A 22,070-nucleotide genomic window follows, 5' to 3' on the forward strand; every position below is an offset into this window, starting at 1 on the left:
CAAGCGCTTCATATCCACCACTGCCGGAAATTTCGATATTTAAACAACACCGACTTAGCGGGACTGGTATCGCTACTGTGTGGTTCGCGCCTACAAATATGCAACGCCGTTATATTAGTTAATTGAGTGCTTATGTTGCCAGCTACTCTACTCAACTAAATGTACTGGTCGAACGTACGCGTACTTCAACAGCCATCAAAACGAATGCATGAAAAAGATAGGAGTGATTGTATGATACGATGAAAGGATGTCGTTCAGTTGTTTATTGATACATTTATGTGGACGTGTCTCTAGAGTAATACTTAACAATTCATTCGACAATGTGTCTAATTGCACGCTTTTCTATTCATTAAAATCATCTATAATTATAAATAAATTTACCATTTTTCGCATGCTTAACAAATTTCGATTTCAAAAACAAACAAATATCTTTTCGTTCATACTCCAATACATTTAATGATTTTTAAAATGGCAATCCGGAATGTTGGTTAGATGGAACTGAATTATTATCACCAGATATGTGGTAACCGATGCGAATATCTGAAAAATATAAGAAAAATATATATAAAAAGAAAATGATTAGGTTCTATAGATCAAAACACAATATACAGTTGCAGTCAAAATAATAGGACTTCTAGCACCGCACACAGCTTAATATTTTTATTATTATTTATGGTCTTAAGATACTGCTGTATAGAGGGAATTCAATAAAAAATGCCATTGTAACTGTATACGTTAGAACTTGGTGTCTTAGTTTCATTTATTTTCAAGTGTATTGACAAATGGGGTAAAAGCGGTAGCATATGACAATGACTTGGTCCTATTGGTCTCAGCTCCCTTCCCATTAGTAATGGCTGAAATTTTGGAAGGTGCACTGGCTACACTCAGTATTTAAGGAGGAAGGCGAATCTATTAAAGGTGGTGTTGGTAAATCAGCTGAATTGTTTTTTTTTTCTTTCGCCGTGGCCATGTGGCTGTCAGCTCAGAATGAAACAAGGCGAATTCATTATATGTTTTCTAGTTTCTCAATACTTCGCTTTGACAATCAAATGCACAGAACCTTGTTGTTGGTCTAGTGCCACCACCTTCAATGCATGCGCCTTGACAAGGAGTGAGCTGCCAAAAACAAAACATTAATATCAAATATGTATTTCTCTCCAAAATTTACAAACAGCTAAGTACTGAATTTTTTTATGTATTTCCATATAATTTTGTAAAAACCTGAATGAAAATTTTTCAGCTAAGGCACAAGAAAAGCACCGCACCGCCGAACAGTGCGGTTTTATCAGAAAACTAATTTCGAAAGGGAAAACTTACAAAGAAGTTGTGAGTTGGTCACCGACAATGATTTGTTACGCATTAAAATATAAACCCCACTGACTGCTTAACTTATTAGGATTGTGGTTAGGTATTCAACGGATAATCCTTTTGCACCTGCTACTAAAGTTAAAAGTGCACTGCAGCTGGAGGCAAGCGTGGAAACTATTCGTAGACGGGAACAGCACTTGGCAGCTCATAGCCCAAGAAAAGTGTCTGTACTAACTAAAAAGGCATGTGGCGCAAAGCCTAAAGCTTGCAAATGAGCACTTCGATTGGCCCACCGCGAAATGGATAAATATTTTGTGGATAGATAAATCCAAAAAGGTGATTTTCGCTGCAAGAGGATCTTGTCAATACATGAGACGACCAGCTAATTCAGAGTACATATAATACGAAAAAACCGTCCAAAACTATTAAACATGGAGGGTGAAATATTTTAATTTGGGCTTGCTTTTAGTTGTATGGTGTCGGTCCGATGTACTGGATAAAGGAAACCATCGATCATATGATATTATCGGGAAAGTATTCTGGAGGTCGAAGCCGTGGACAGATAAACATTTTGGTGGCAGAACATGGACGTTACAACAACACTCCGCACCGTCTCACAAAGCTCGAATTATCAAAAAATGGCTTAAAAACGTAACGTAAATGGCTTCATAACGTTCACACAATAGTTCTCAAATTCACCAGGCGTGGATTCGATGGATTATTCACTTTAGGCGATTTTGGAGAGCAAAGTCCGAACTAAAAGATTCACCAGTCTATAGGCGTTGACAAAAGCCATTGTCCGCGAGTGGGCCAAAATACCTACAAGTCACATTCGGACAGCTTGCGATACGATCCTGGAGCGTCTCAAAGCCATGGTCAAGGCAAAAGGTGGTAATACCGAGCAAAAGTAAATCGATTCTTAATTTTGTATTATTTTCACATCTTTTTTACTTTGAATTGAATAAAAGTGATTTTCCAAACTAAATTTATGGCCTTTTTAATTGGTCACACTTCTTGTGACGGACTCTGCAATTATAAATACATATTTTTTTAAAAAGTTCCATTTACTTTTGGTATGCACTTGAAAAATAAATTTCTTTTGAAAGAGTAATTTGAAATTCATTAAATATTGTAAACAAATGTATTCAGACTCACCGATGTGATCAGCTTATAGTCCATGTCGAAGAAGCCAGCGGCATTAAAGTTGCGTTTCCTTTGCAAAACTTCCATGGAGAAAAGTTGCAGAATTTGATAGAAGACACAGGCATTTGGCGCCTCGTTTGAGCAAAATCGTAATTTATGCAGCAGCGAAACAGTGGCGTCCATCTAGGAAATATATTTTTAAAGTCGATGCAATCATAAGAAATGTAAAACCGGTTGTTTTTGGGAAATGCTGCGAAAGTTGTAGTAGAATGGACCAACAAAAAATTGTGTTCTTAATGCTACTACCTAAATTTGGTAAACGGTCGAAAAAATTAGTCAAACATTTTTTTATTTTTTTTTTTCGTACCTTTATTGCGGGCTTGTTGGGACTTGCTATTTTTAGGAAGCATAAGAAATGTAGACATAAAATTGTCCTTCTCTACCAAACAAGGAAACATTGATCTGTGGGTTAGGTTAGGTTAGATTAGGTTAGCCAGGTTGCTTGTTTAAGACAAGACACTCGGTGGCGAAACTCGGACGCAAGTGTTCTGTGTCAACGCATAGTAAACAGATCAGACTGATGCGTGAGATGATGTAAAAGCAATTATGAGACTCGTGACTAACTCTGGTGGCATACAGATTCATGTTTGGGCCAAAATTTTCATCACGAGTCAGACTCGTTAAAGCACGGCAAGCGTTAAACCTCATAGATCTTTTTATAACTGTAAGCAGTCCCTCCAGTGCGACATTTGGCAAATTTTCCACGTCTTAAAAAAAATAATCGCCAAGATATTTGGCGGTCGCCGTAGCCGAATGGATTGGTGCGTGACTACCATTCGGAATTCACAGAGAAAATGTTGGTTCGAATCTCGGTGAAACACCAAAAATTAAGAAAAACATTTTTCTAATAGCGGTCGCCCCTCGGCAGTCAATGGCAAACCTCCGAGTGTATCTCTGCCATGAAAAAGCTCCTCATAAAAATATCTGCCTCTCGGAGTCGGCTTGAAACTGTAGGTCCCTCCATTTGTGGAACAACATCAAGACGCACACCACAAATAGGAGGAGGAGCTCGGCCAAACACACAAAAAGGGTGCACGCGCCATTTATATATATATAAGATATTTGGCACGGCTTTTTTGTAGTGCAGGACATTCACAGAGAAGGTGTTGTACCGACTCAATTTCTTCTTCATCTCTTCTTCAACTCCTGCAGAAATCATTGTGAGAGACACTCATTCTATTGGCTAAGGCGCCAATGGTGCAGTGACCCGTTAAACCACCTGTAAGGACGATGGTCCTTGTCATGTCGGTCTCCTTGCCGCGGGGATGAGGCTTAAGTGGCGAGTTAACCCCATTCTATGGAGATTAACTTACCACGAACTAAGAGGGCAGCTCCATATAGGAATTGGGTATCCACTCAACCGCGGAACGGCGGAATTGGTGGCCACCCAAGTACTATGTGGAGAGTACCGTACCGACAACCTGGCAGGAGGTATAAAATGCATTTTCTTACAATGTGGAGGCTAAACAAGGATCTTTCTGCACGAGGTAACCCACTTCTGGGAAATCCTCCCGTCGAGCAATCGACGGCTCGGGCATCGGATGTGCAGGCCCGAACCCCACACTCCCCTATGACCAGAACTGACACCCAGGGTTCCGGAGGAAGCGAACTACTAGTGGTGAAACATGGCACATTGGCTATGCCAATGGAGAGCCGAGTGAGTGTGAGTGATACACCGCCGTCGAAACGATCTGAAGCAACTGAACAAGTTGTGGAGGATGTGGAGATGGCGGACAATCTCTCAGTAGACTCAGACGGATCTCTGGTACCGAGTAAGTCTTCGACAACGGTTAAACCTGGTGCGAATCAGGTAAGTACCGGTAAAAAGACCGAAGTTATTGGAGATTCGAACGCAGGTGTTGGTCTAACCGCAAGGCAGATCAAACGAAGGAGACAGAAGGCGAGGCAAGCCGAAGCACTAGCTAAGGCAAGGACTCAAGCTCCGTCAACTTCGACACCTGTAACGGAAACGGGAAAGCGTGGCAGAACAGAGGATTCCTCTGTAGCGCTGCGCTCTTCCGGAAACGAAACGGGGTCTGTGCCAACGACCGGGAAGAGGAGAAAGGCAAAGAAGAGGAAAGTCGAGAGACGGAATTCGGAAATGCCTGCATCCTCGACCCAATCCAAGGCAGACAAACCTTTGCCTGACAAGGCAGAGGCTAAGGGACCTCAAATGTCGAATGACACTCTTCCGTCAACGTCTGGCGAATCATTCGCGAGAATGGCAGCAAAGGCAATGACGGTGGAGATACATACCGACAAACAAGATGGTCTACTGTCCAAAGGGCAACAAGACTATCTTGACAGCTATCTTTGGAAGGCTATCGGTGAGTCGAAAGACGCGCCGACGTTCGAGGGGAAAAGCGTGGTAGACGGCATCGTAAAGGTGCACTGTTCCAATGCTTTTTCCCGAGAATGGCTAGAAAAAGTTATAGCAAAGATTCCAGCCTGCGAAAACAGCAAGTTTATTCTTGTTGAGAGTAGCAAAGAAAGGCTGGTACGAGCGAGTGTCTGGATTCCGGGTCCTTCCTGTAATTCAGCAGAACTCCTCAAACGCATCCGTGTTCAGAATAAGGATCTTGACACGACTCTCTGGAGAGTATACTCGTGCACCAGGCAGAAATCCGCTACCACTTCGGAGGCGGGTTCCCACCTGGTACTGGGTATCGATCTTGGGTCCCTCAAGGTGCTTAAGTCGAAGTACGGTTGCCGTCCTCACCTACATCTGGGGCGGATCCAGTTCCGCGTCCAGGATAAGGTGGAGGACAAAGCGTAAATATACTCAGTCTCATGACTGAAGTAATATTTACACAGATTAATCTGCAGCATAGCAAAGCGTCTACGGCTCTCTTGTGCCGTAGGCATGCAAAACTGCAAACAACCCCACACATAATACTTATATATTACAAGAACCATGGGTATGTCACAAGCGTATCTGTGGTCTAAGTGCTATGTCGTGGGGACAAATACTTCATTGTGAAGGGAATGTGAGACCGCGAGCATGTATTATCATGCCGAGGTTGATCGAACACACGATGCTAAAAGAGCTATGCTCTGGAGATATCGTTGCTGCAAAAATAAAGTACTGGAAAAGTGGGAACAGTGTCGAAGCTATCATAGTTTCGGCCTACCTACCCTATGACTCTGTACAGCCACCTCCTTCGAGGGAGCTAAGAGAAGTGGTCAAGTACGCAGAATCCAATAATCTGGGGCTAATAGTGGGCTGTGACGCAAATTCACAGAACATTGTGTGGGGAAGCAGCAAATGCAACCCCAGAGGTCTCAAGTTACTGGATTTTATCCTGTCATCCGATTTGGTCATCCAAAACACTGGTAACAAACCAACTTTTGTGACCAGAAGGAGACAAGAGGTGATTGATTTAACACTTACCAATAGGTCAGTTGGAAATCAAATCAACCGATGGCGAGTTTTGGAAGAGGACTCTCTCTCTGATCATCGTCTTATCGAATTCCGACTGGGAATTGACACAATATCAATACCTTCCGGTAGGAATCCTCGAAATGTGGACTGGGACAGGTATGGTGAGCTTGTAACAGAGCGATTACCAAACCTGAAAAAACTCAAATCAGCAGAAATGATTGAAGATGCTACTAAGAAATTAGAAGGTACTTTAATCAACTGCTTTGAGGAACTGTGTCCACTCAGGCAAAGCAGACAGGGGAAAGCGGTTCCTTGGTGGAACCCTGAACTGTCGAAGCTTCGTGTACGGTCCAGGAAACTTCTTAATAAGGCCTTGAAGACCAAAACAGAAGAGGACTGGGCCAATCATCGACTTACACAGAGAGAATATAAGAAAAAAGTACGGCAAGCCAAACTTGAATCCTATAGAAATTTCTGCAGTAACGTCGAAGAAATGAGGGAAACAGCGAGACTTTGTAAGGTCCTTCATTTAGACCGCTCAGTAAGGCTGGATTCCATTCGAAAACCTGATGGTTCATACACCATTTCCAAATCGGAAACGTTTAATGCTCTACTCGAAACCCATTTTCCGGGTAGTAGAACTCTCTCTGAAGCTGAGAGTGGCATGAACAATGACGGTGGCAACGGTGGAACCTCTAGGTACAGCTGGTATATTGCTAGTCGGATAGTGACAAGGGAATCGATAAGGTTTTCCTTATCTTCCTTTGACAACTTTAAGTCCCCTGGACCTGACGGAATATATCCAGTAATGCTTAAAAAAGGAGGAGACAGGCTGATTGAGGCCCTGAAAAGGATCTTCACAGCCTGTCTTGCATTTGGTTATATACCATCCCAATGGCGACGCGTAAGAGTAGTATTTATTCCAAAACCAGGAAAAGATGACTATTCCCTAGCAAAAAGTTTCAGACCAATCAGTTTGACATCGTTCATGTTGAAAAGTCTGGAACGAGTGGTGGAGAAACATATTCGAGTGGGGGTATTGCCGAGAAGTCCACTCAGTAGAAATCAACACGCTTACCAGAGTGGAAAATCATGTGAATCAGCCTTACACGATCTTGTTAGCAAGATTGAAGCTGGGCTGGAAGCTGACGAATACACAATGGGCGTGTTCGTGGACATTGAGTGGGCTTTTGATAATGCCACTTTCGGCTCGATATGTTCTTCTGCCGAACGACACGGAGTTAATCAAGCCATTATAAAATGGATTTACTCCATGCTCTCTGAGAGGCTGTTAACCGCTGGTGGAAGCGACGACGAGCGAATCACAGTCAGGGCCAAGCAAGGATGTCCCCAAGGGGGTGTTCTTTCTCCGCTGCTGTGGTGCTTCGTCGTAGACTCCCTATTAGCGGAGATGCAGGAACTCGGCTTTCACGTCCAAGCATATGCGGACGACGTCTGTGCGCTAACATCGGATAAATCCTTAAGGAGGCTTTGCACGAAAGTGCAGAGTATCCTTGACAAAATCGATGATTGGTGCATGAGACAAGGTCTTTCCGTTAATCCGAACAAAACAACCATAGTCTTGTTTACGAGAAAACGGAAATTGGATGGACTCAGTCTTCCAACACTGAAAGGTGTGACACTTGGTCTTTCCAACGAAGTTAAATATCTAGGAGTAATCTTGGATAAGAAGCTGACCTGGGAGACACACGTTTCACTGAAGGTGAATCGTGCATTGAAGATTTTTCAGCAATGCCGTAGAGCCTTTGGCAAAACTTGGGGTCTGAAACCTGCTGTGGTCCTATGGATATACACGGCACTTATCAGACCAATCATCACTTACGCTTCTGTGGTCTGGTGGCGACGGAGCATGGTTAAGTCCACAATCCGGGAACTATACAGGCTGCAAAGAAGTGTATGTTTATGCATCACGGGTGCCATGAGTACAACCTCTGGTGATGCCCTAAATGCTATGCTTAATCTGCTCCCCCTGGATCTTAAGATACAACAGGAAGCAATAAAAGCAATGTGTAGACTCCATAAATATGGTTTCTGGCACGAAGATGGAACTTCGGGACACAGAGAAATCTTTAAGTTGCTGTCGGAGCAGTATCCACTGTTCTTGGCACCTAAAGATGACCTGATACCCACAGTTTCGTTCGGAAGGAAATTTGATGTCAGATTTCCATTGCGTGAGCAATGGAGCAATCCAGAATGCATGCAGGGAGGTTTGACGGATATTTTCTTTACCGATGGGTCCAAGACTGAAATAGGGTCTGGAGCCGGATGGTACTTAAACGATAGTAATAAGTATCACTATGCTATGGGGGGAATGGCAACTGTTTTTCAAACAGAAGTTTTTGCCATCCTAAAAGTAGCCGAATGGATAATCGAGAGGAGATGGAGCGGGAAACAGATTGGAGTCTTCAGTGACAGTCAGGCTGCATTGAAGGCCCTGGAGAACGCGAAGCAAACCTCGAAGATTGTTCAAGAATGTAAGAAGAAGCTTAATTCTGTCGCAAGACAAAACAGGCTTGTACTTATATGGGTTCCGGGACACTCCGGTGTTCAAGGAAACGAAATTGGCGACGAATTGGCCAACCGTGGATCAGCGGTGCCCCCACAGGGGCCAGAGCCAATAATCGGAATCAGTCCCGCAGGAATCAAGAACTGGATCAACGATTATGTAGGCAATCTACATAAAGAGCGATGGTCTGGTCTAGAACGCTGCAGAACTGCAAAGTGTTTTGTGACAAGTCCGAACAGAAAACTGTCAAACTTTCTACTAAAACTTAGAAGGAAAGACATTCGGTTGATGGTCGGCATCATTACAGGACACAACCCATGGGGTCAGCATATGACCACCATTGGAATCATCGAGGACCCGGTATGCCTGTCCTGCTTGGAGGAGGCGGATAGCACTGAGCACTTTCTCTGTGAGTGTCCTGCCTTTGCTAGAGCGCGACTACGGGTATTGGGTTCCGATGTCATGGGAATGAGTAATATTCGTTCTCTAAAACTGGAGGATATTTACAGATTCGCCAAAGAATCTGGAAAATTCTCACAGGACTAACTATCTCTATCTCTGTCTCTATTCTTTCCTATCTCTTTCTCTGATACTTTTCTCCCTCCCTCCTTAACTATCTACCCCCTTTCCAGAGCTTTAAATACAATGGGCTTTTTAGCCTGAGTGTTTTAGGAGCCACCAAATCTCCTGGTGCTCCTTGGCTCGACCTCTTCAAATTCAAATTCAAATTCAAGGACGATGGTAGTTGATCTGTTGACGTCAAAGAGACACTTTGTCCTTATAAGATTAAGTTTTTGCAAGAGCGCTTGGGAGACTCAGCAGTTAGTAATCAGATACCATCTTCTATTGGTTTTCGCGATTACACTCAAGTCAATCGCATTGTACAGTTCGTTTAGAGCAATGCTTATGTCTTCTATCAATCGCTGAACTTCAAGCTCAGAGGCTTTCCTTCCAATCTCATTCGCTCTTTCATTTCCCTCCACTCCAGAGTGGCATGGGCCCCAACAAACTGTGGTGTTGTGTTGTTGGATAAGCGAAGGCAACCTGCTGCATTCTTTAATACATCTTGAATTGATGCGCGCTGAGGCCTGTGCTTTGATTTCTGCTTAAATATTAACAAAAAAGTTAAGGTTTGCCGAAGGCAAGTCCATCTGTATTATCGTTTTTGCTGATTTGTCTTTAGCGCAGATCTCAGCTTGGAAGACGCTGCACTAGTCTGGGTAGACTCCCAATTAAGGATGGCTAATATGAGTACACTCGCGATCCAGTGCCATTTTTCACCTTTGAGACTCTCGTGTGCCAATCGTTCCTGCCAGGTATTCGCATTTCATGGTCTCTGTGCAGATCTCCTGGAAGCCAGAAAGTCTGTTTTCAACGCGTATTCCAAGCGTCCCACAGATACTAGAACTGATGCTTGACTGCGCGTGTTAGAAGCAGATTTGCCCGCTATCCCTTTAAAATATACGAGTATATCAAGGGCTGGAATATTTAATATCATTTCCAGCGCCACCTGAGGCGTCGATCGGTGCACACCTGTTATTCCTACACAAGCAAATCGTTGGACTTTTATGAGATTTTTTAAGTAGGACTGACTGCACCGCTTCCCACCAACCGAAAGCTCCATAAATCAGAATGGGTCTAACTCCATATCGACACCTTTTTTTTTTGTTGTTTGCAGAGGAGGTTAAAATCGAAAATGTCAGAAGCATCATCAAAGGTGCCGTCACACCAGTGGTATGGGGGCATGCTCCCATTAACGCTGAAACATACCTCCCCTCTCGCCTGATTGCACCCTGGGACTGGTAAATAGCAATTTCATCAGGGTTTATGCCTTTTAGACACACCAGTTACCTGCGTCCAGGTTCCTCTCTTAATTACGTATTGGGATTATACGCTTTCGATGGTATCCATTGCTTTGTCACCAATGGGGCATCGGAAAATTGCAATATCGTTACTCGATATCGACTTGCCGTTTGTTTGGGTTCGTCTTGAGGCGTTACCTCACGCGTTCGTGCTTGTCGTCTGTTCGTGAATACAGTCATTCCCACAGGAGATCTGTTTCAAAGGGGCTTCTTTGGTCGAGGCATCTGGCCATCTGTCGGGTATTTTATATCGATCGCACTTGCTTGCTTTCGCTTTGCGCTCCCATTCTAAGTTTCGTAGTTTTATTAATATCTTTGCTGCAAACTGTTTTACTGCTACCCATTTCTCTTTTGGGTTCAGCATTTGCGTTACAAGGTTATCTGGTGTGGGGACGACGCCGAGAACTTTTGCGAGCTCGAAGCGTTCTTCATAAAATCTGGCGCCGTAAAAAGTTACGTGTTCTGCACTCTCATCTTCGCTGTGGCACTCTGAGCAGGCTGTTTGTTGTTTTAACAGTAATAGAAGCCCCGTCAGTGTAGGGTATATCACCGGTCGTCTTCGTCTGGCTCATCTAAAGGTAGGCCCAGGAAACATGCTTCTTCGACGGGTTGTGTCCAGAGGGAGAGGGGTGTTAGATGAGTAGATTTTAGAGGGCATGTTAAAAGGTGGTTAGGGTCGTGTGGGGTGCCTTCACATGCCGGACATATGTATGTTTGGTATGTCGGCGTCAATTCTGGATAAGTAGTGGTTTAACCTGCTACTGTATCCTGCCAGTGTTACGCGTGTCTCACGGGGGAGCTGGAGCTCTTCATCTGGTGGTGGTTGGACTTCGATTACGGCATTCACAGGACGGGAGCTTAAGAAGGTGGTGACGGTCCCCGGTGAATGGCAGGTTGAATTATCTGCTAGATTAAAATGGTGGAGGTACGCAAGAAAACAACCATGCCCGCTGAGGATTTGGGTTAGATAGTAAACCGTTTCGCCATGCTTTCTGCTTATCCATTCATCTAGTTTGGGGATCAACTTATACGTCCATCGTCCTTTGGAGAAGTGATCCCATCTGGTTTACCACTTTGCTATCGTACGTTCGCGCTCGGTTATTTTATCGTCAGATGTTGGTTTGTGCCCATGTGAGCGATACAGTCGCTCAAGCTCTTCTGCTCGTATATCAAGGGAAACTTTACTCGCTATAACGCAGATGGCATCACCAGATACTCTTCTGTATGCACAAGTTACTCTGAGCGCACTAAGTCTGTTAGCTGGCAGTACCTCCTTTGAACATCTCGCTCGTCTGGGGCGGCATATAGGAGAATAGAGTCAGTAACCATTGAAATAATCTTTCTTCTACTTTCTGGGGGTCCTCCAACATTTGGAAGTATATATCTACACCTTGGTTATATTAAAAGAGCTCTGCTAAATCAGAAACAGTAGGTGGCGACGGTGCACTTCACTGTTAAAACAAATTGGTCTTACCGGATCTCCTGTCATCACTGTCTTAACATCAACTGACTGTCAACTCGTAGTTTGACAGCTCAATTTTTATTTTATCGCGCCTTTGACAGCTGATTCACTGGATGTCATTTTGGAAATTATATGTTAACACAGCCAGGCGCACGCACGAAGAAACGAGACAAAATTAAAACATTTGAATGTTTGACGGATGTTACAGTCTGAGTCAGAAGAAAATAACCGGTTTCTTCTTGTAACCTGAAGATATATTTCGTTTTGCTTTTTGCTACATAATAGTCCCACTCAAGGGCTACGACGCCTGTGCTAACTCAGGTTAGTATTGTTCGAAACTTTTCCTTAAACGCAACCAAACAAAAATGAGTGAGAAGTACGCGAAGCATTTTGAGGCGGTATTTTTATGCACGCATTCGAAAGGGCCGAAATTATCTTACGCCGCGGCTGCAAAAGTAATTTAAAAATCAAAAAGTTTGTTGTGATGTGGAATCAACGGCTGATGACTTTTCCGAGCTCGGCTTGAAGCGAGTGACGACAAAAAACCAGGATAAAATCAACGTCCAACTTTTTAAGTGGGACCCTTCTTTGTGACTACGCCAAGCACGATCAGTTCTTGCTAAAAAGTGAATAGATGTGAGTATCAACACCATCGAATGACGACTGAAGGAGGCGAACATATCCTACCGTCCCACATCATCAAAACCATGGCTCTCAGAAAAACACATTGACAAAAGATTAAATAAGAAAATGGCGTTACAGTATTGGACTGGCCTTCCCAGTCCCCAGATGCCAACCCCATTGAAAATGTATGAGGAACTACGAAAACGCATCTTGCCGGAAGGCCAGTCCATGACCTGAAGCAACTCGTGTGTCAAATTCGCAAAATCTGTTCCTCTTTGTCGACGAGCTACGCAAAAAAGCTGGCTCATGAAAAAGATGCCTGGCTATACTCGACAACGATGAAGACTACGCGGCTTATTGAGTAATTGCGACTCGTAGTTTTGTATATACTTTCATGTGACATTTTTTTAAATATATATCTTTTATACTTCAGGAATAATCGCCGTCCCTCTTTTCTGACACAGACTGTAAATCACATTTGGTGGAAGTTGTAGATGCGGCGTAAGCGAGGTAATACCCGAATGCTCCAGCACAAGACACAATTTTCATACTTTTGGCCTATTTTGGTATGCATTTGCATTCAATTTTATAATTTACACTTTAATTGCGTTAGGTTATTATAGAAAATTTTGAAGTCCTACCACCAGCGCGGAGGAGGTGTGAAAAAAAATATTCGGTTTGCAGCTTTCAAATCTGCTCATAGCTTTCTTACCGTTCTTGACGTGCTGCTGCATATTCGCACATTCACTGCAATCGCCATGACTTGCACCACAATCCAGGCGATAATGAAGGACACGTGATGCGTGGGCAGCACCAAGGCGTGGCTCATCAATATGAATAAATTGTAACTTTGCACGGTGATGACAACCAGCGACACGGCAGTGATGCAGAGCAGATGCAATGAGAAGATGCGTAGCAACAAATCGATGCCATCACTAATGCAGGAATAGATCATCAGCAAATTTTGCAAGATCTCCACAGTTGGCTCCTCTGCCATCAACTCAGCATTCGATGCGCCAGTTGGCATGGCCGTCAGTGGAATTTCAGAAACTGAATTTATTTTGCGTACTGTCAACACGCGCTTGCCTGTCGTTCTATACTCGCCATTGCGTTTGAATTTGCTCAACTTGTGGTTGATAAGTAGAAATTTCGATTTCAAAATGTGCATTTGATTGTAGAATTGAAACTGCTTGAAGACGATCAAACAGATGGGCGCAAAGCAGATGAACCAATAGCAGGTTGTGACAGGTAGGAAGCTGGTCCCCTTCGGTTGTATGATTAAACAATTCACCATGGATAATAGGAACGCGATTAGCAGTTCTACACCCAATTGATAGAACAGTTGTTTGCGTAGTAGTTTGTAGTCGAATTCGATTTCGGCGACTTTACGAAGTTGCTGATCAATTTTGCAGATGAGCGCATACAGTTGGCATTGTTCGTCCATGTGCGTCCACGAGCTTACCCAGGCCATAAGGCCGAGCATGAAGAGCGTAAAAAGCTGTGCCCAACTGGTTATATTTGCGATGCCATCGCCGCGGTTGTAGGATTTCGTATAAAGATTGTAGATGCCAAAGGAGAAACCAGCTGAAAGTTTAAAGAAAAATATAAATGTAAATTAAAGCAAAAGAGTAAAGATGCGATGCGTATTTGCATGAAGGCTGCTGTGAAAGTTAAGGGGTTAAGGGTAGTCATAATTCTCAAAAAATTGAATTTTTGAAGTGAAACTTCTTAGGTGTTGGTGGACGAGCGAGAATGGAGAGTAAAATTTCAAGGCCATGCAACGTTTTGGGCATTTTCGTTCCGCGAGAGAGAAAAAAAGATACAACGTAGAGGAAAAGGCTAGAGAGAGAGCTATACCTTATATATATCTTACATACTCTTTAGGCAATTTTTCCTGAGTTCTTCCTTGTGGTTGCTAATTTCTAGTGAGAAATAACACTGCCTACTTTTTGGCGCTTGTTTGTTGGTGCAAACTTGTAGGAAATATATTTTTGGTGCCTACTGTTTGGCGTTACATTTCCTTGGTACCGACTGTTTGGGGCGTTTTTTGATCCCAATTTTTTTGGTGTCTTCTGTTTGGCGCTTATTTCCGTTTCCTGGCTAGTGCTTGTGCGTACTATAAAGTGATATCCATTACGGCGTCGGATTTATTGGTATTGCCTTGCGGTAATTTGTGCCTTTGCTGCGGTCCAGCAATCGCTGCATTTGTGCGGGTGATAAACGCTCGGAGTAGTGCGCCACGGTTTGTGCCCGGCATTTACCTACACCGTTCGAACCTTCTCCGTTTTTTGTAAATTTTGTCTATTTTTATTCTTTGCAAATGTTGCGAATTTATTTAGATATTCTTTCACTCTCTCTCTTATTCTCTCTCAGGTCTCTCCCTCTTTCTTTGTCTGCCTTGAAGGTATCACTTCTGTTATGTGTACTAGGCTACACGCACTTTTTTTTTGCATTTTTTTTAAGTAAAATATCTTAAAAATATTGTGTGAAAATTTGAAGTGAATTCGACAAATTTTTTCGAGTTATTCAGCAATTAACAAAGGGCGCTCGGGCGGTCCGGTAACCGATAGCAAAACTTGAAATGCGTTTTCCACAAAACTATGTTTTTTGAACTGGTGGTCACTGTAACTTGAAACTCGCTTGGTGGATTTCAGTAAAATGTATACTACTTTTAAAAAACATAAAAAACTCGTGCCTGATCGAAGGATTTTTTTCACAGTATCGATTTTTTTTAACAATAAATTGTCGGTTTTTTCCGAAAATCTGAAAAATATTACCTTAGAAAAAAAACTCCGATCAGGCACAAGATTATCTATTAATAAAACTAATTTCTCTTGTCCGACTGATTTTGGTTGAATCTCCAAGGATTTGTGATGATCACCGCAAGGGACTTCTGGAGAAACGGGCGATAACACAAACAGCGATAACTTTTACAATTATTAATCATTTTTCAGCCAGAAGGATCGCACAGATGGTAGAGGACTTCGCTTAATTTCGTGTGTCTGCGCTATTACCGCGGTTGCCCTTTTCCTCTTGCAGGCGCCACTGATGGAATGTGCAACTGTGCATTTTCTTTGTTTTTTCTTATTTTAGTAGCCACAATGCAGATATTGCTCTGACAGTTTTGCGGAAGTAAGGATGGAAAGGCCAAGTTTTTGAGGAATGAGATTTTTTTTTTTTGAAACAGGGAAAGTAGGTAAATTTGGAAAAGTGCGAGGACTGTGCTTTACGTAGGATTCTAACCCACAACCTCTGGAATGGCAGGCTAGTACACTTACGCTAGACTACCAAGGCCGCAAACGGCTTCAAAGTAGTATTCCTTACGACCTTCTGGTAAGAACTTCTGATGCACTACGCCATGGTAATCGAAGAAAACACTGAGCTCAAACTTGACATTTGATTGAACGTGGCTTGCTTTTTTTGGTCTTGGCTCTGCTGGACTCTTCCATTGGGACGTTTGGGCTTTGTTTGCGATGTCATAACGATACGAGTAAATTCGTAAATTAAGTAAATCTGTATCATCGTTGACGTCATTCAATGTAATTCCTAAGCGATGGTCATGCGGCGTTGTTTTTGATCAAAATTCAGCAATTTGTAAATTTCCGAAAAGATTCCATGTCATAAGCCAACCGATATGTCGACATCCTTAGCAGCTTCTCTGATGGGGATTCGACAATTCTCGATAACAATTTTCTCAACATTTTCAACGGTTGTTGATGTACTGGGGCGTCCAGAGCGAGCGTCGTCATTCACATCTTCTCGACCTGCTGTGAAAAGCTTGTAACACTTGGAAACATTTTTTCGACTCAGAGTTTCTCTCCCCGTATGCCACTGCTAACATTTCAAGTATTTGGGAGCACTTAATTCCATTTTTTGCATCCAATTTGATGCAACTTCTTTGATTCATTTTTTTCGATAGCAGAAAATCGCCTTATTTGTGCCGCTCACAAGCAAACTATTATGCTATATTGCTAAAATCGTGAACGCACAAATCGAGACGAGTGTACCAACATATCAGGTCAGTTCATAAGTTCGTGAGTTTTTTAAAGGTGGTTTTAAAATTAATCAATAATATATTTTCCTTCATTATTTGCAATGTCTTCCCAACGTTTAGGCAACTTTTTAATTCCCTGCTCAACAAATTTTTTGTCCTTGGAGCCAAAATACGCTACGATATCCCTTTTTAGTTCTTGTTACTCATATGCGATTGAAGTCCACGGAATATTTGATAATCACAAGGTGCAATATCCGGAGAGTATGGTGGATACGGCATTAGCTCCCATCCGAGCTCATTCAGCTTGCCTAATGTTTGCGGTATCAGGTCTTGCTTTGTCGTGGTGAAACAAAACTTAGCGTCTATTCACTAAAGACGACCGATTTTTGTTAAGTGGCTCATTCAGACTTGATAGCTGATGGGAATAGTAATCAGCAGTTACCGTCTGGTTTGGTTCCAGAAGCGCATAATAAACAATACCGGCCATATCCCACCAAATAGACAGGATGCTCTTCTTGGGGTGAAGGCCATCTCTAGGGGTTGGTTCTGATGTTTCATCTTTATCTAACCATTAGCGTTTTGCGAACAGGATTTTTGTAAAGGACCCATTTTTCATCACCAATAATGATACGGTTCAAAAAACTTTCATTTTCAAGTCGTTGCAGCAGCTGAGAACACACATTCACTTTCTGCTGAAGGTTGGCGACGGGAAGTCTATGCGGAACCCATTTCCCCAGCTTTGAAACCTTTCCCAACTGAACTAGGTGCCTGTGAACTGTTCCATGCGATGAATTTAACCTCTGAGCTATCATATCGATTGTCAAATTTGGCGCAGCTTCCACGAGTTCGAGCAAGGCGTCGGAGTTAAAGACTTCGGGACGACCAGCGCACGGGGCATCCTCCACGTCGCAGTTACCACTTCGGAATTTTGAAAACCACTTTTGCGCAGTCCTTACACTCACGGTATCCTCTCCGTGAACAGTGTTTATTTCTGCAGCAGCAGTTGATGCACTTTTACCACTTTTATTAAAAAAATACAAAATATGCCTCTTACACGCGTTCGAAGATTCCATTTTATTTTTTAACAACACGTCCTTCTATCCGCGATTAAAATCACTTGTTCAATGCACAATAGGTATATCAAAGAAAACATAAATAGTTCCGTTATATTCCGCGAATAATCTTTTGTATGCAAAAATCGTACAAAAGTGAAATTATGGGTAAAATACGCACGAACTTATGGATTGACCTGATAAAAAGAAAGTAATAATCTAAAGTCGAGTGTACGTAGTCCGTGAAATTTTAAAATTCACCTTATGTTTTGAACACACCTCGTATTTAAGTCATTTTGCGCCTTTAGTCTGTAAATTTTTATAACCAATAACCGAATAATGAAGTGAAAGGTGAATGTGAATCGTTGACATGGGATTTTGATGTGATAACGTCTTATAATTCGATTTAGCCGGCTGCACGCACGAAAAAATGTGTCGTTACCTTGCTCATTTGTCGTTACCTTGCTCATTGCCGTTACCTTGCTCATTGCCGTTACCTTGAATGAACTGCAAGCGAAAGCGCGGAACGAACGACAAAGCAAACAAAGCAAACGAAAGGCAACGTTCGACATCTTGCTCTCTCCTACTTAAGTGAGCGTATATATGTATGTATATGTATGTATATGCGCATTTGTATATAAATTCACATACTTGTATTTGCAAATGCCTTCTTCCTGTGTGCATGGTAATGAACCATTTCTCTGTTGAAAATAGGACGATGATAGAGTCAGTAGGAAATGAAAGGGAGGGTTTCGAGTGTAAAGTGTCTTGAAAAAGGCAAATCGATGATGATGCCTCTTATTGTTGTTGACTTATTAACGTCTGATGCACAATCGAAATTGAAGATATCTTTCATGAATTTGATAAATGTTTCGTCATTTTTCACGTTTGTGTAAATGTAACTTGACCTATTCCATTGCAATTCCATTTACCTCCTCCTCTATATCCATTCAAAATATCTATCAAACAAATAAAATTAAAATTTTGTTTTGAAAATTGCAACCATTCCATCAATATTTTCTTATGAGGTTGTCACGTTCAACTATCGTCAGTAAACCAACTTTACAGACAACCTTTTTTTTTTTTTGGAAGGAAGAACAATTCTTAATCTCAACAGGAGCTTAAGCCCCTCATTTATAAAAACAACCAGGCATAGATAGGGCAAAACTATCTTCCGAAATTTACATCTGTAGCCAGCCACTTATAGGATGTCGTGCCCAATAATACTTTATGTAGTAAAAACATGAGCGCTTTTCAACTCAACGCAACGCAGCACTTTCTTGCAAATTTAGAAAATGAGCGTTCTTAATGGAACACCCGTTACATATATACTTTTCCATTTACTTGTATAAATAATGATATTAAAACACGTCCACGCCCAGGCTTTGTTATCCCACTGCAACTGATCGCCTCCACAATTACGCAAAATGTCACCGCGTCTCAGTTGAATCGGTGCGAAACCCAGTAGTTTATATATGCGACCGAAAGGATATGCGATGTAGGCGAATTCAGTACTATGAAAATTGCCCGTTAGATAAGTGCGTAAGGCGTGCAACACTAACGATAAAACCGGCATTCTTAAGAGCGAACATTAAATTTTTTAAGTATTTTTATTTTCTAACTACTCGACTTTGTTGAACGCAAAATTATGCGCCCGCGTTTACTCATCGGTTCCTTCCACGCGAAGCGTCAGCACTTAACTAGCCAAGCAAAATATTTGACTTATTGGCTAGCCGTAATATGAAAAGTGGTGACCTTATCGGAGACAATCTAGCGTGAAGTTGCAATTAATTTCATTGAAAGTCCAAGCGTTGGGGACAGATAAACGTTGCATTGATGGGTACGCGCGTAGTTAGGGTTGTATGGACGAGTTGAGGGTGGTAGAAATACGCAGGATGACTTTCGAAATGATGTGAGCACATATTTAGTAATAACAAAGGGTATGCCTTTTTTCCTTTCCTTTCTTTTTTGTAATCGTTTGTGTAGAAAAGGTATCAGATTACTATTGAAGTTTGGTTGCCGAACCCCATGAGCCTCAGAGAATGCAAAAAGTTGCATAATTTGTTTATTAAACACTTGAAGTATTTGGTATTTCTGCAAAATATATGTATGTATATGTCTTTCTGCATATTTGTGTGTGTATTTTCCATTGTTTACCTAGCTTTTATACTAAATATCTAATGGAATCACCCGCCTTCATTATTAAATTACATTTACATACAGTTAGTAACATAAATAAGTATACAGGAGCCTGATTTTTGGAATTGTTTGAAGCTAATGCTTTCCTTAATATGTAATCAAAATATTTTACACATGGCAATTGGGTACTGGGATAACCTTTCATATGCGCCTTAATTTAGCTGTAAATTTTAGGTACCGTTATCCACGCTTTGCTTTGTCTTTGATGTCTACGAAATTTATGTCACAAAAGTTAGTCTCCAGCAAACGATTGTTCAGTTAGCATACCATTTATTTTTACGTATTGATTAAAAAAGTTAAAGCTATTAAAAGGAAATAATTAAAGTGAGTATAAAAATTAGGGAGGCACGTTTTGTATTAATTTTTGCGAGATTTTTAGTAATGGCACCAAAAGGAAAAGAGCTTTCTGATGATTTAAAAAACTGATTGTAGTATCATATATCACAAGGAGCATAAATCATTGCGAGAAATCGGTCGTTTGATAGAAAGGAGTTTTGCTACAGTTCAAAAAATTGTGAATAAATATAAAAGTGCGGGAAGCACCACTAATAAAGAGCGTTGTGGGCGTCCGCCGCTCTTAAGTCCCAGAGAAAAAAGCTAGTCGTACGGAAAATCAGGACAAACCCCAAAATAAGTGCCCCCAAATTGAAATCTGCAGCTGAAAATGAGCCTGGAAAACAATTAAGCCACCCAACTATTCGCCAGGTTTTGCATAGTGCTGGTTATCATGGGCGCAATGTTAGGAAAAAGCCCTTGGTGAGTAGTGTCATTCGGAGTAAACGGATATCATTCGCAAAAGATCATGAAAAATATGACCAAACGTTTTGGAACCAAGTCATATTTTCTGATAAGTGTAAGTTCAGTATCAGTGGATCTGATGGCTGTGAAAAAGTTTGGAGAAAAGTTAACGCGGAATTGGACTAAACAATATGACCGGCACTGTGAAGCATAGAGGGGGCTCTGCGATGGTTTGGGGATGTATGGCTGCGAACGGGGTTGGAAACTTGGTATTTATCGAAAATATTATGGACCGATATGGTTATTTAAATATTTTGAAAAATATTTTAAAAGAAAGCGCTACGAAATTAGGCCTCGGAGGAACGTTTATCTTCCAGCAGGATAATGACCCCAAGCACACATCCAACATTGTACGAGAGTGGCTGTTATACAATGTGCGAAAACAGCTGAAAACACCGCAACAGTCCCTGGATACCAACCCAATCGAACATTTATGGGAACATTTAATGCGGCAAATACGTAAACATCGGATTCGAAATAAGGAACAACTGAAAAACGTCTTTCAAGAGGAATGGAATAAAATACCTCCAGCTGCAACTAAAAACTTGGTGAAATCAATGCCATCACGACTTAAAGCGATTGTAAAGTCTAATGGTTATCCTACCCAATACTAGGATTTGATTTTAATTATGTTTTTGATTTCACAAATAATAATGTGATGAGACATGAATTTTAATAAAGTTTAATATAAAAGCTATTATATAATTTTGTTCCTTTTTAAAATTGTGTCATTATTTGGATTAAATACCTATGATTTTTGTATTTCATTCATGTACATAAAACACAATTTTGTTATAATTTGGGTTGTATGAAGGAATCGATTGGGGGGAAATTGGAAACGTGTTCGGTGTATACTTACTTCTGTTACTAACTGTAGATTAGCAGGCTACAGCGGCAACTGGTGTCTGTACACCATTCATATACAAGGTGAAGTCCAAAATAAACAAGACTAAGCTAAAATAGAAACTACGTGAGCTTTGTTCTGATAACAGTTGAGTTCACTTATTCAAAATAGTTCCCTCTGGCCCTCTGGATACACTGTTTTACGCGATCTAAAAGATTTTCGAAAGAGCGTTTCAAGTCACTAACCGGGATGTCCTTCAGGATGTCGATGCAAGCCTTTTGGATGGCCTCTACGAACACAAAATGTTTTCCATTCATGATCAAATGAAATTTCCCGAATAAGTAACGGGTTATTTTTTAGCTATATGTATTTTAGTTATCTTTTTAAACAGTTGGTTTAAACAGCTGACGCTCGTTTCATGTTTTGTTTCACTGTCAAACATCTTCAGTTTGGTCTATAATTTAACCATGAATCGTCTTACAAACGAACAACGCTTGTAAATCATAGAATTTTATTATAAAAATGCATCTTCTGTTAAGAAAGTTTATCGCGCGCTTCTTCCATTTTATGGTCAGTTTAATCGACCCACTGAAGCGGCTATTCGAGCTATTGTGACTAAATTTAGAACCAAATTTACATTATTGGACATCGAACCACCAACGCGCTTGCGTAGAGTGCGAACTGAAGAAAATATTTCAGCTGTATCGGCCAGTGTTGATGATGACCATCAATTATCGATTCATCGCCGTTTGCAGCAATTGGGCCTCTGTGGCTCAACAACGTGGAAAATTTTGCGAAAGGATTTAGGTGTGAAG

The 22,070-nt window shown here is 41.5% G+C and overlaps 2 protein-coding genes across 2 annotated transcripts; both read right to left on the reverse strand.

Annotated features, from left to right (window-relative positions):
- Positions 1-294: 294 nt before the first annotated feature.
- LOC128867398 (gustatory and pheromone receptor 32a-like) lies at positions 295-13,586 on the reverse strand. Its single transcript, XM_054108574.1, has 3 exons — positions 13,081-13,586; positions 2,464-2,634; positions 295-540 (listed from the first exon to the last, which is right to left on the reverse strand). The coding sequence occupies exons 1-3, from the start codon at positions 13,534-13,536 to the stop codon at positions 454-456; spliced, it is 714 nt and encodes a 237-aa protein (XP_053964549.1). The 5' UTR covers positions 13,537-13,586; the 3' UTR covers positions 295-453.
- Positions 13,569-19,002, reverse strand: LOC128865819 (uncharacterized). The gene is made up of 3 exons (XM_054106182.1): positions 18,759-19,002; positions 13,676-13,952; positions 13,569-13,632 (listed from the first exon to the last, which is right to left on the reverse strand). Exons 1-3 carry the CDS (start codon positions 18,988-18,990, stop codon positions 13,569-13,571), a joined length of 573 nt encoding a protein of 190 aa, XP_053962157.1. The 5' UTR covers positions 18,991-19,002.
- Between the last annotated feature and the right edge of the window lie 3,068 nt (positions 19,003-22,070).

The sequence above is a fragment of the Anastrepha ludens genome, chromosome 6 (assembly GCF_028408465.1).
Source record: "Anastrepha ludens isolate Willacy chromosome 6, idAnaLude1.1, whole genome shotgun sequence".
In the NCBI taxonomy this organism is placed as follows: domain Eukaryota; kingdom Metazoa; phylum Arthropoda; class Insecta; order Diptera; family Tephritidae; genus Anastrepha; species Anastrepha ludens.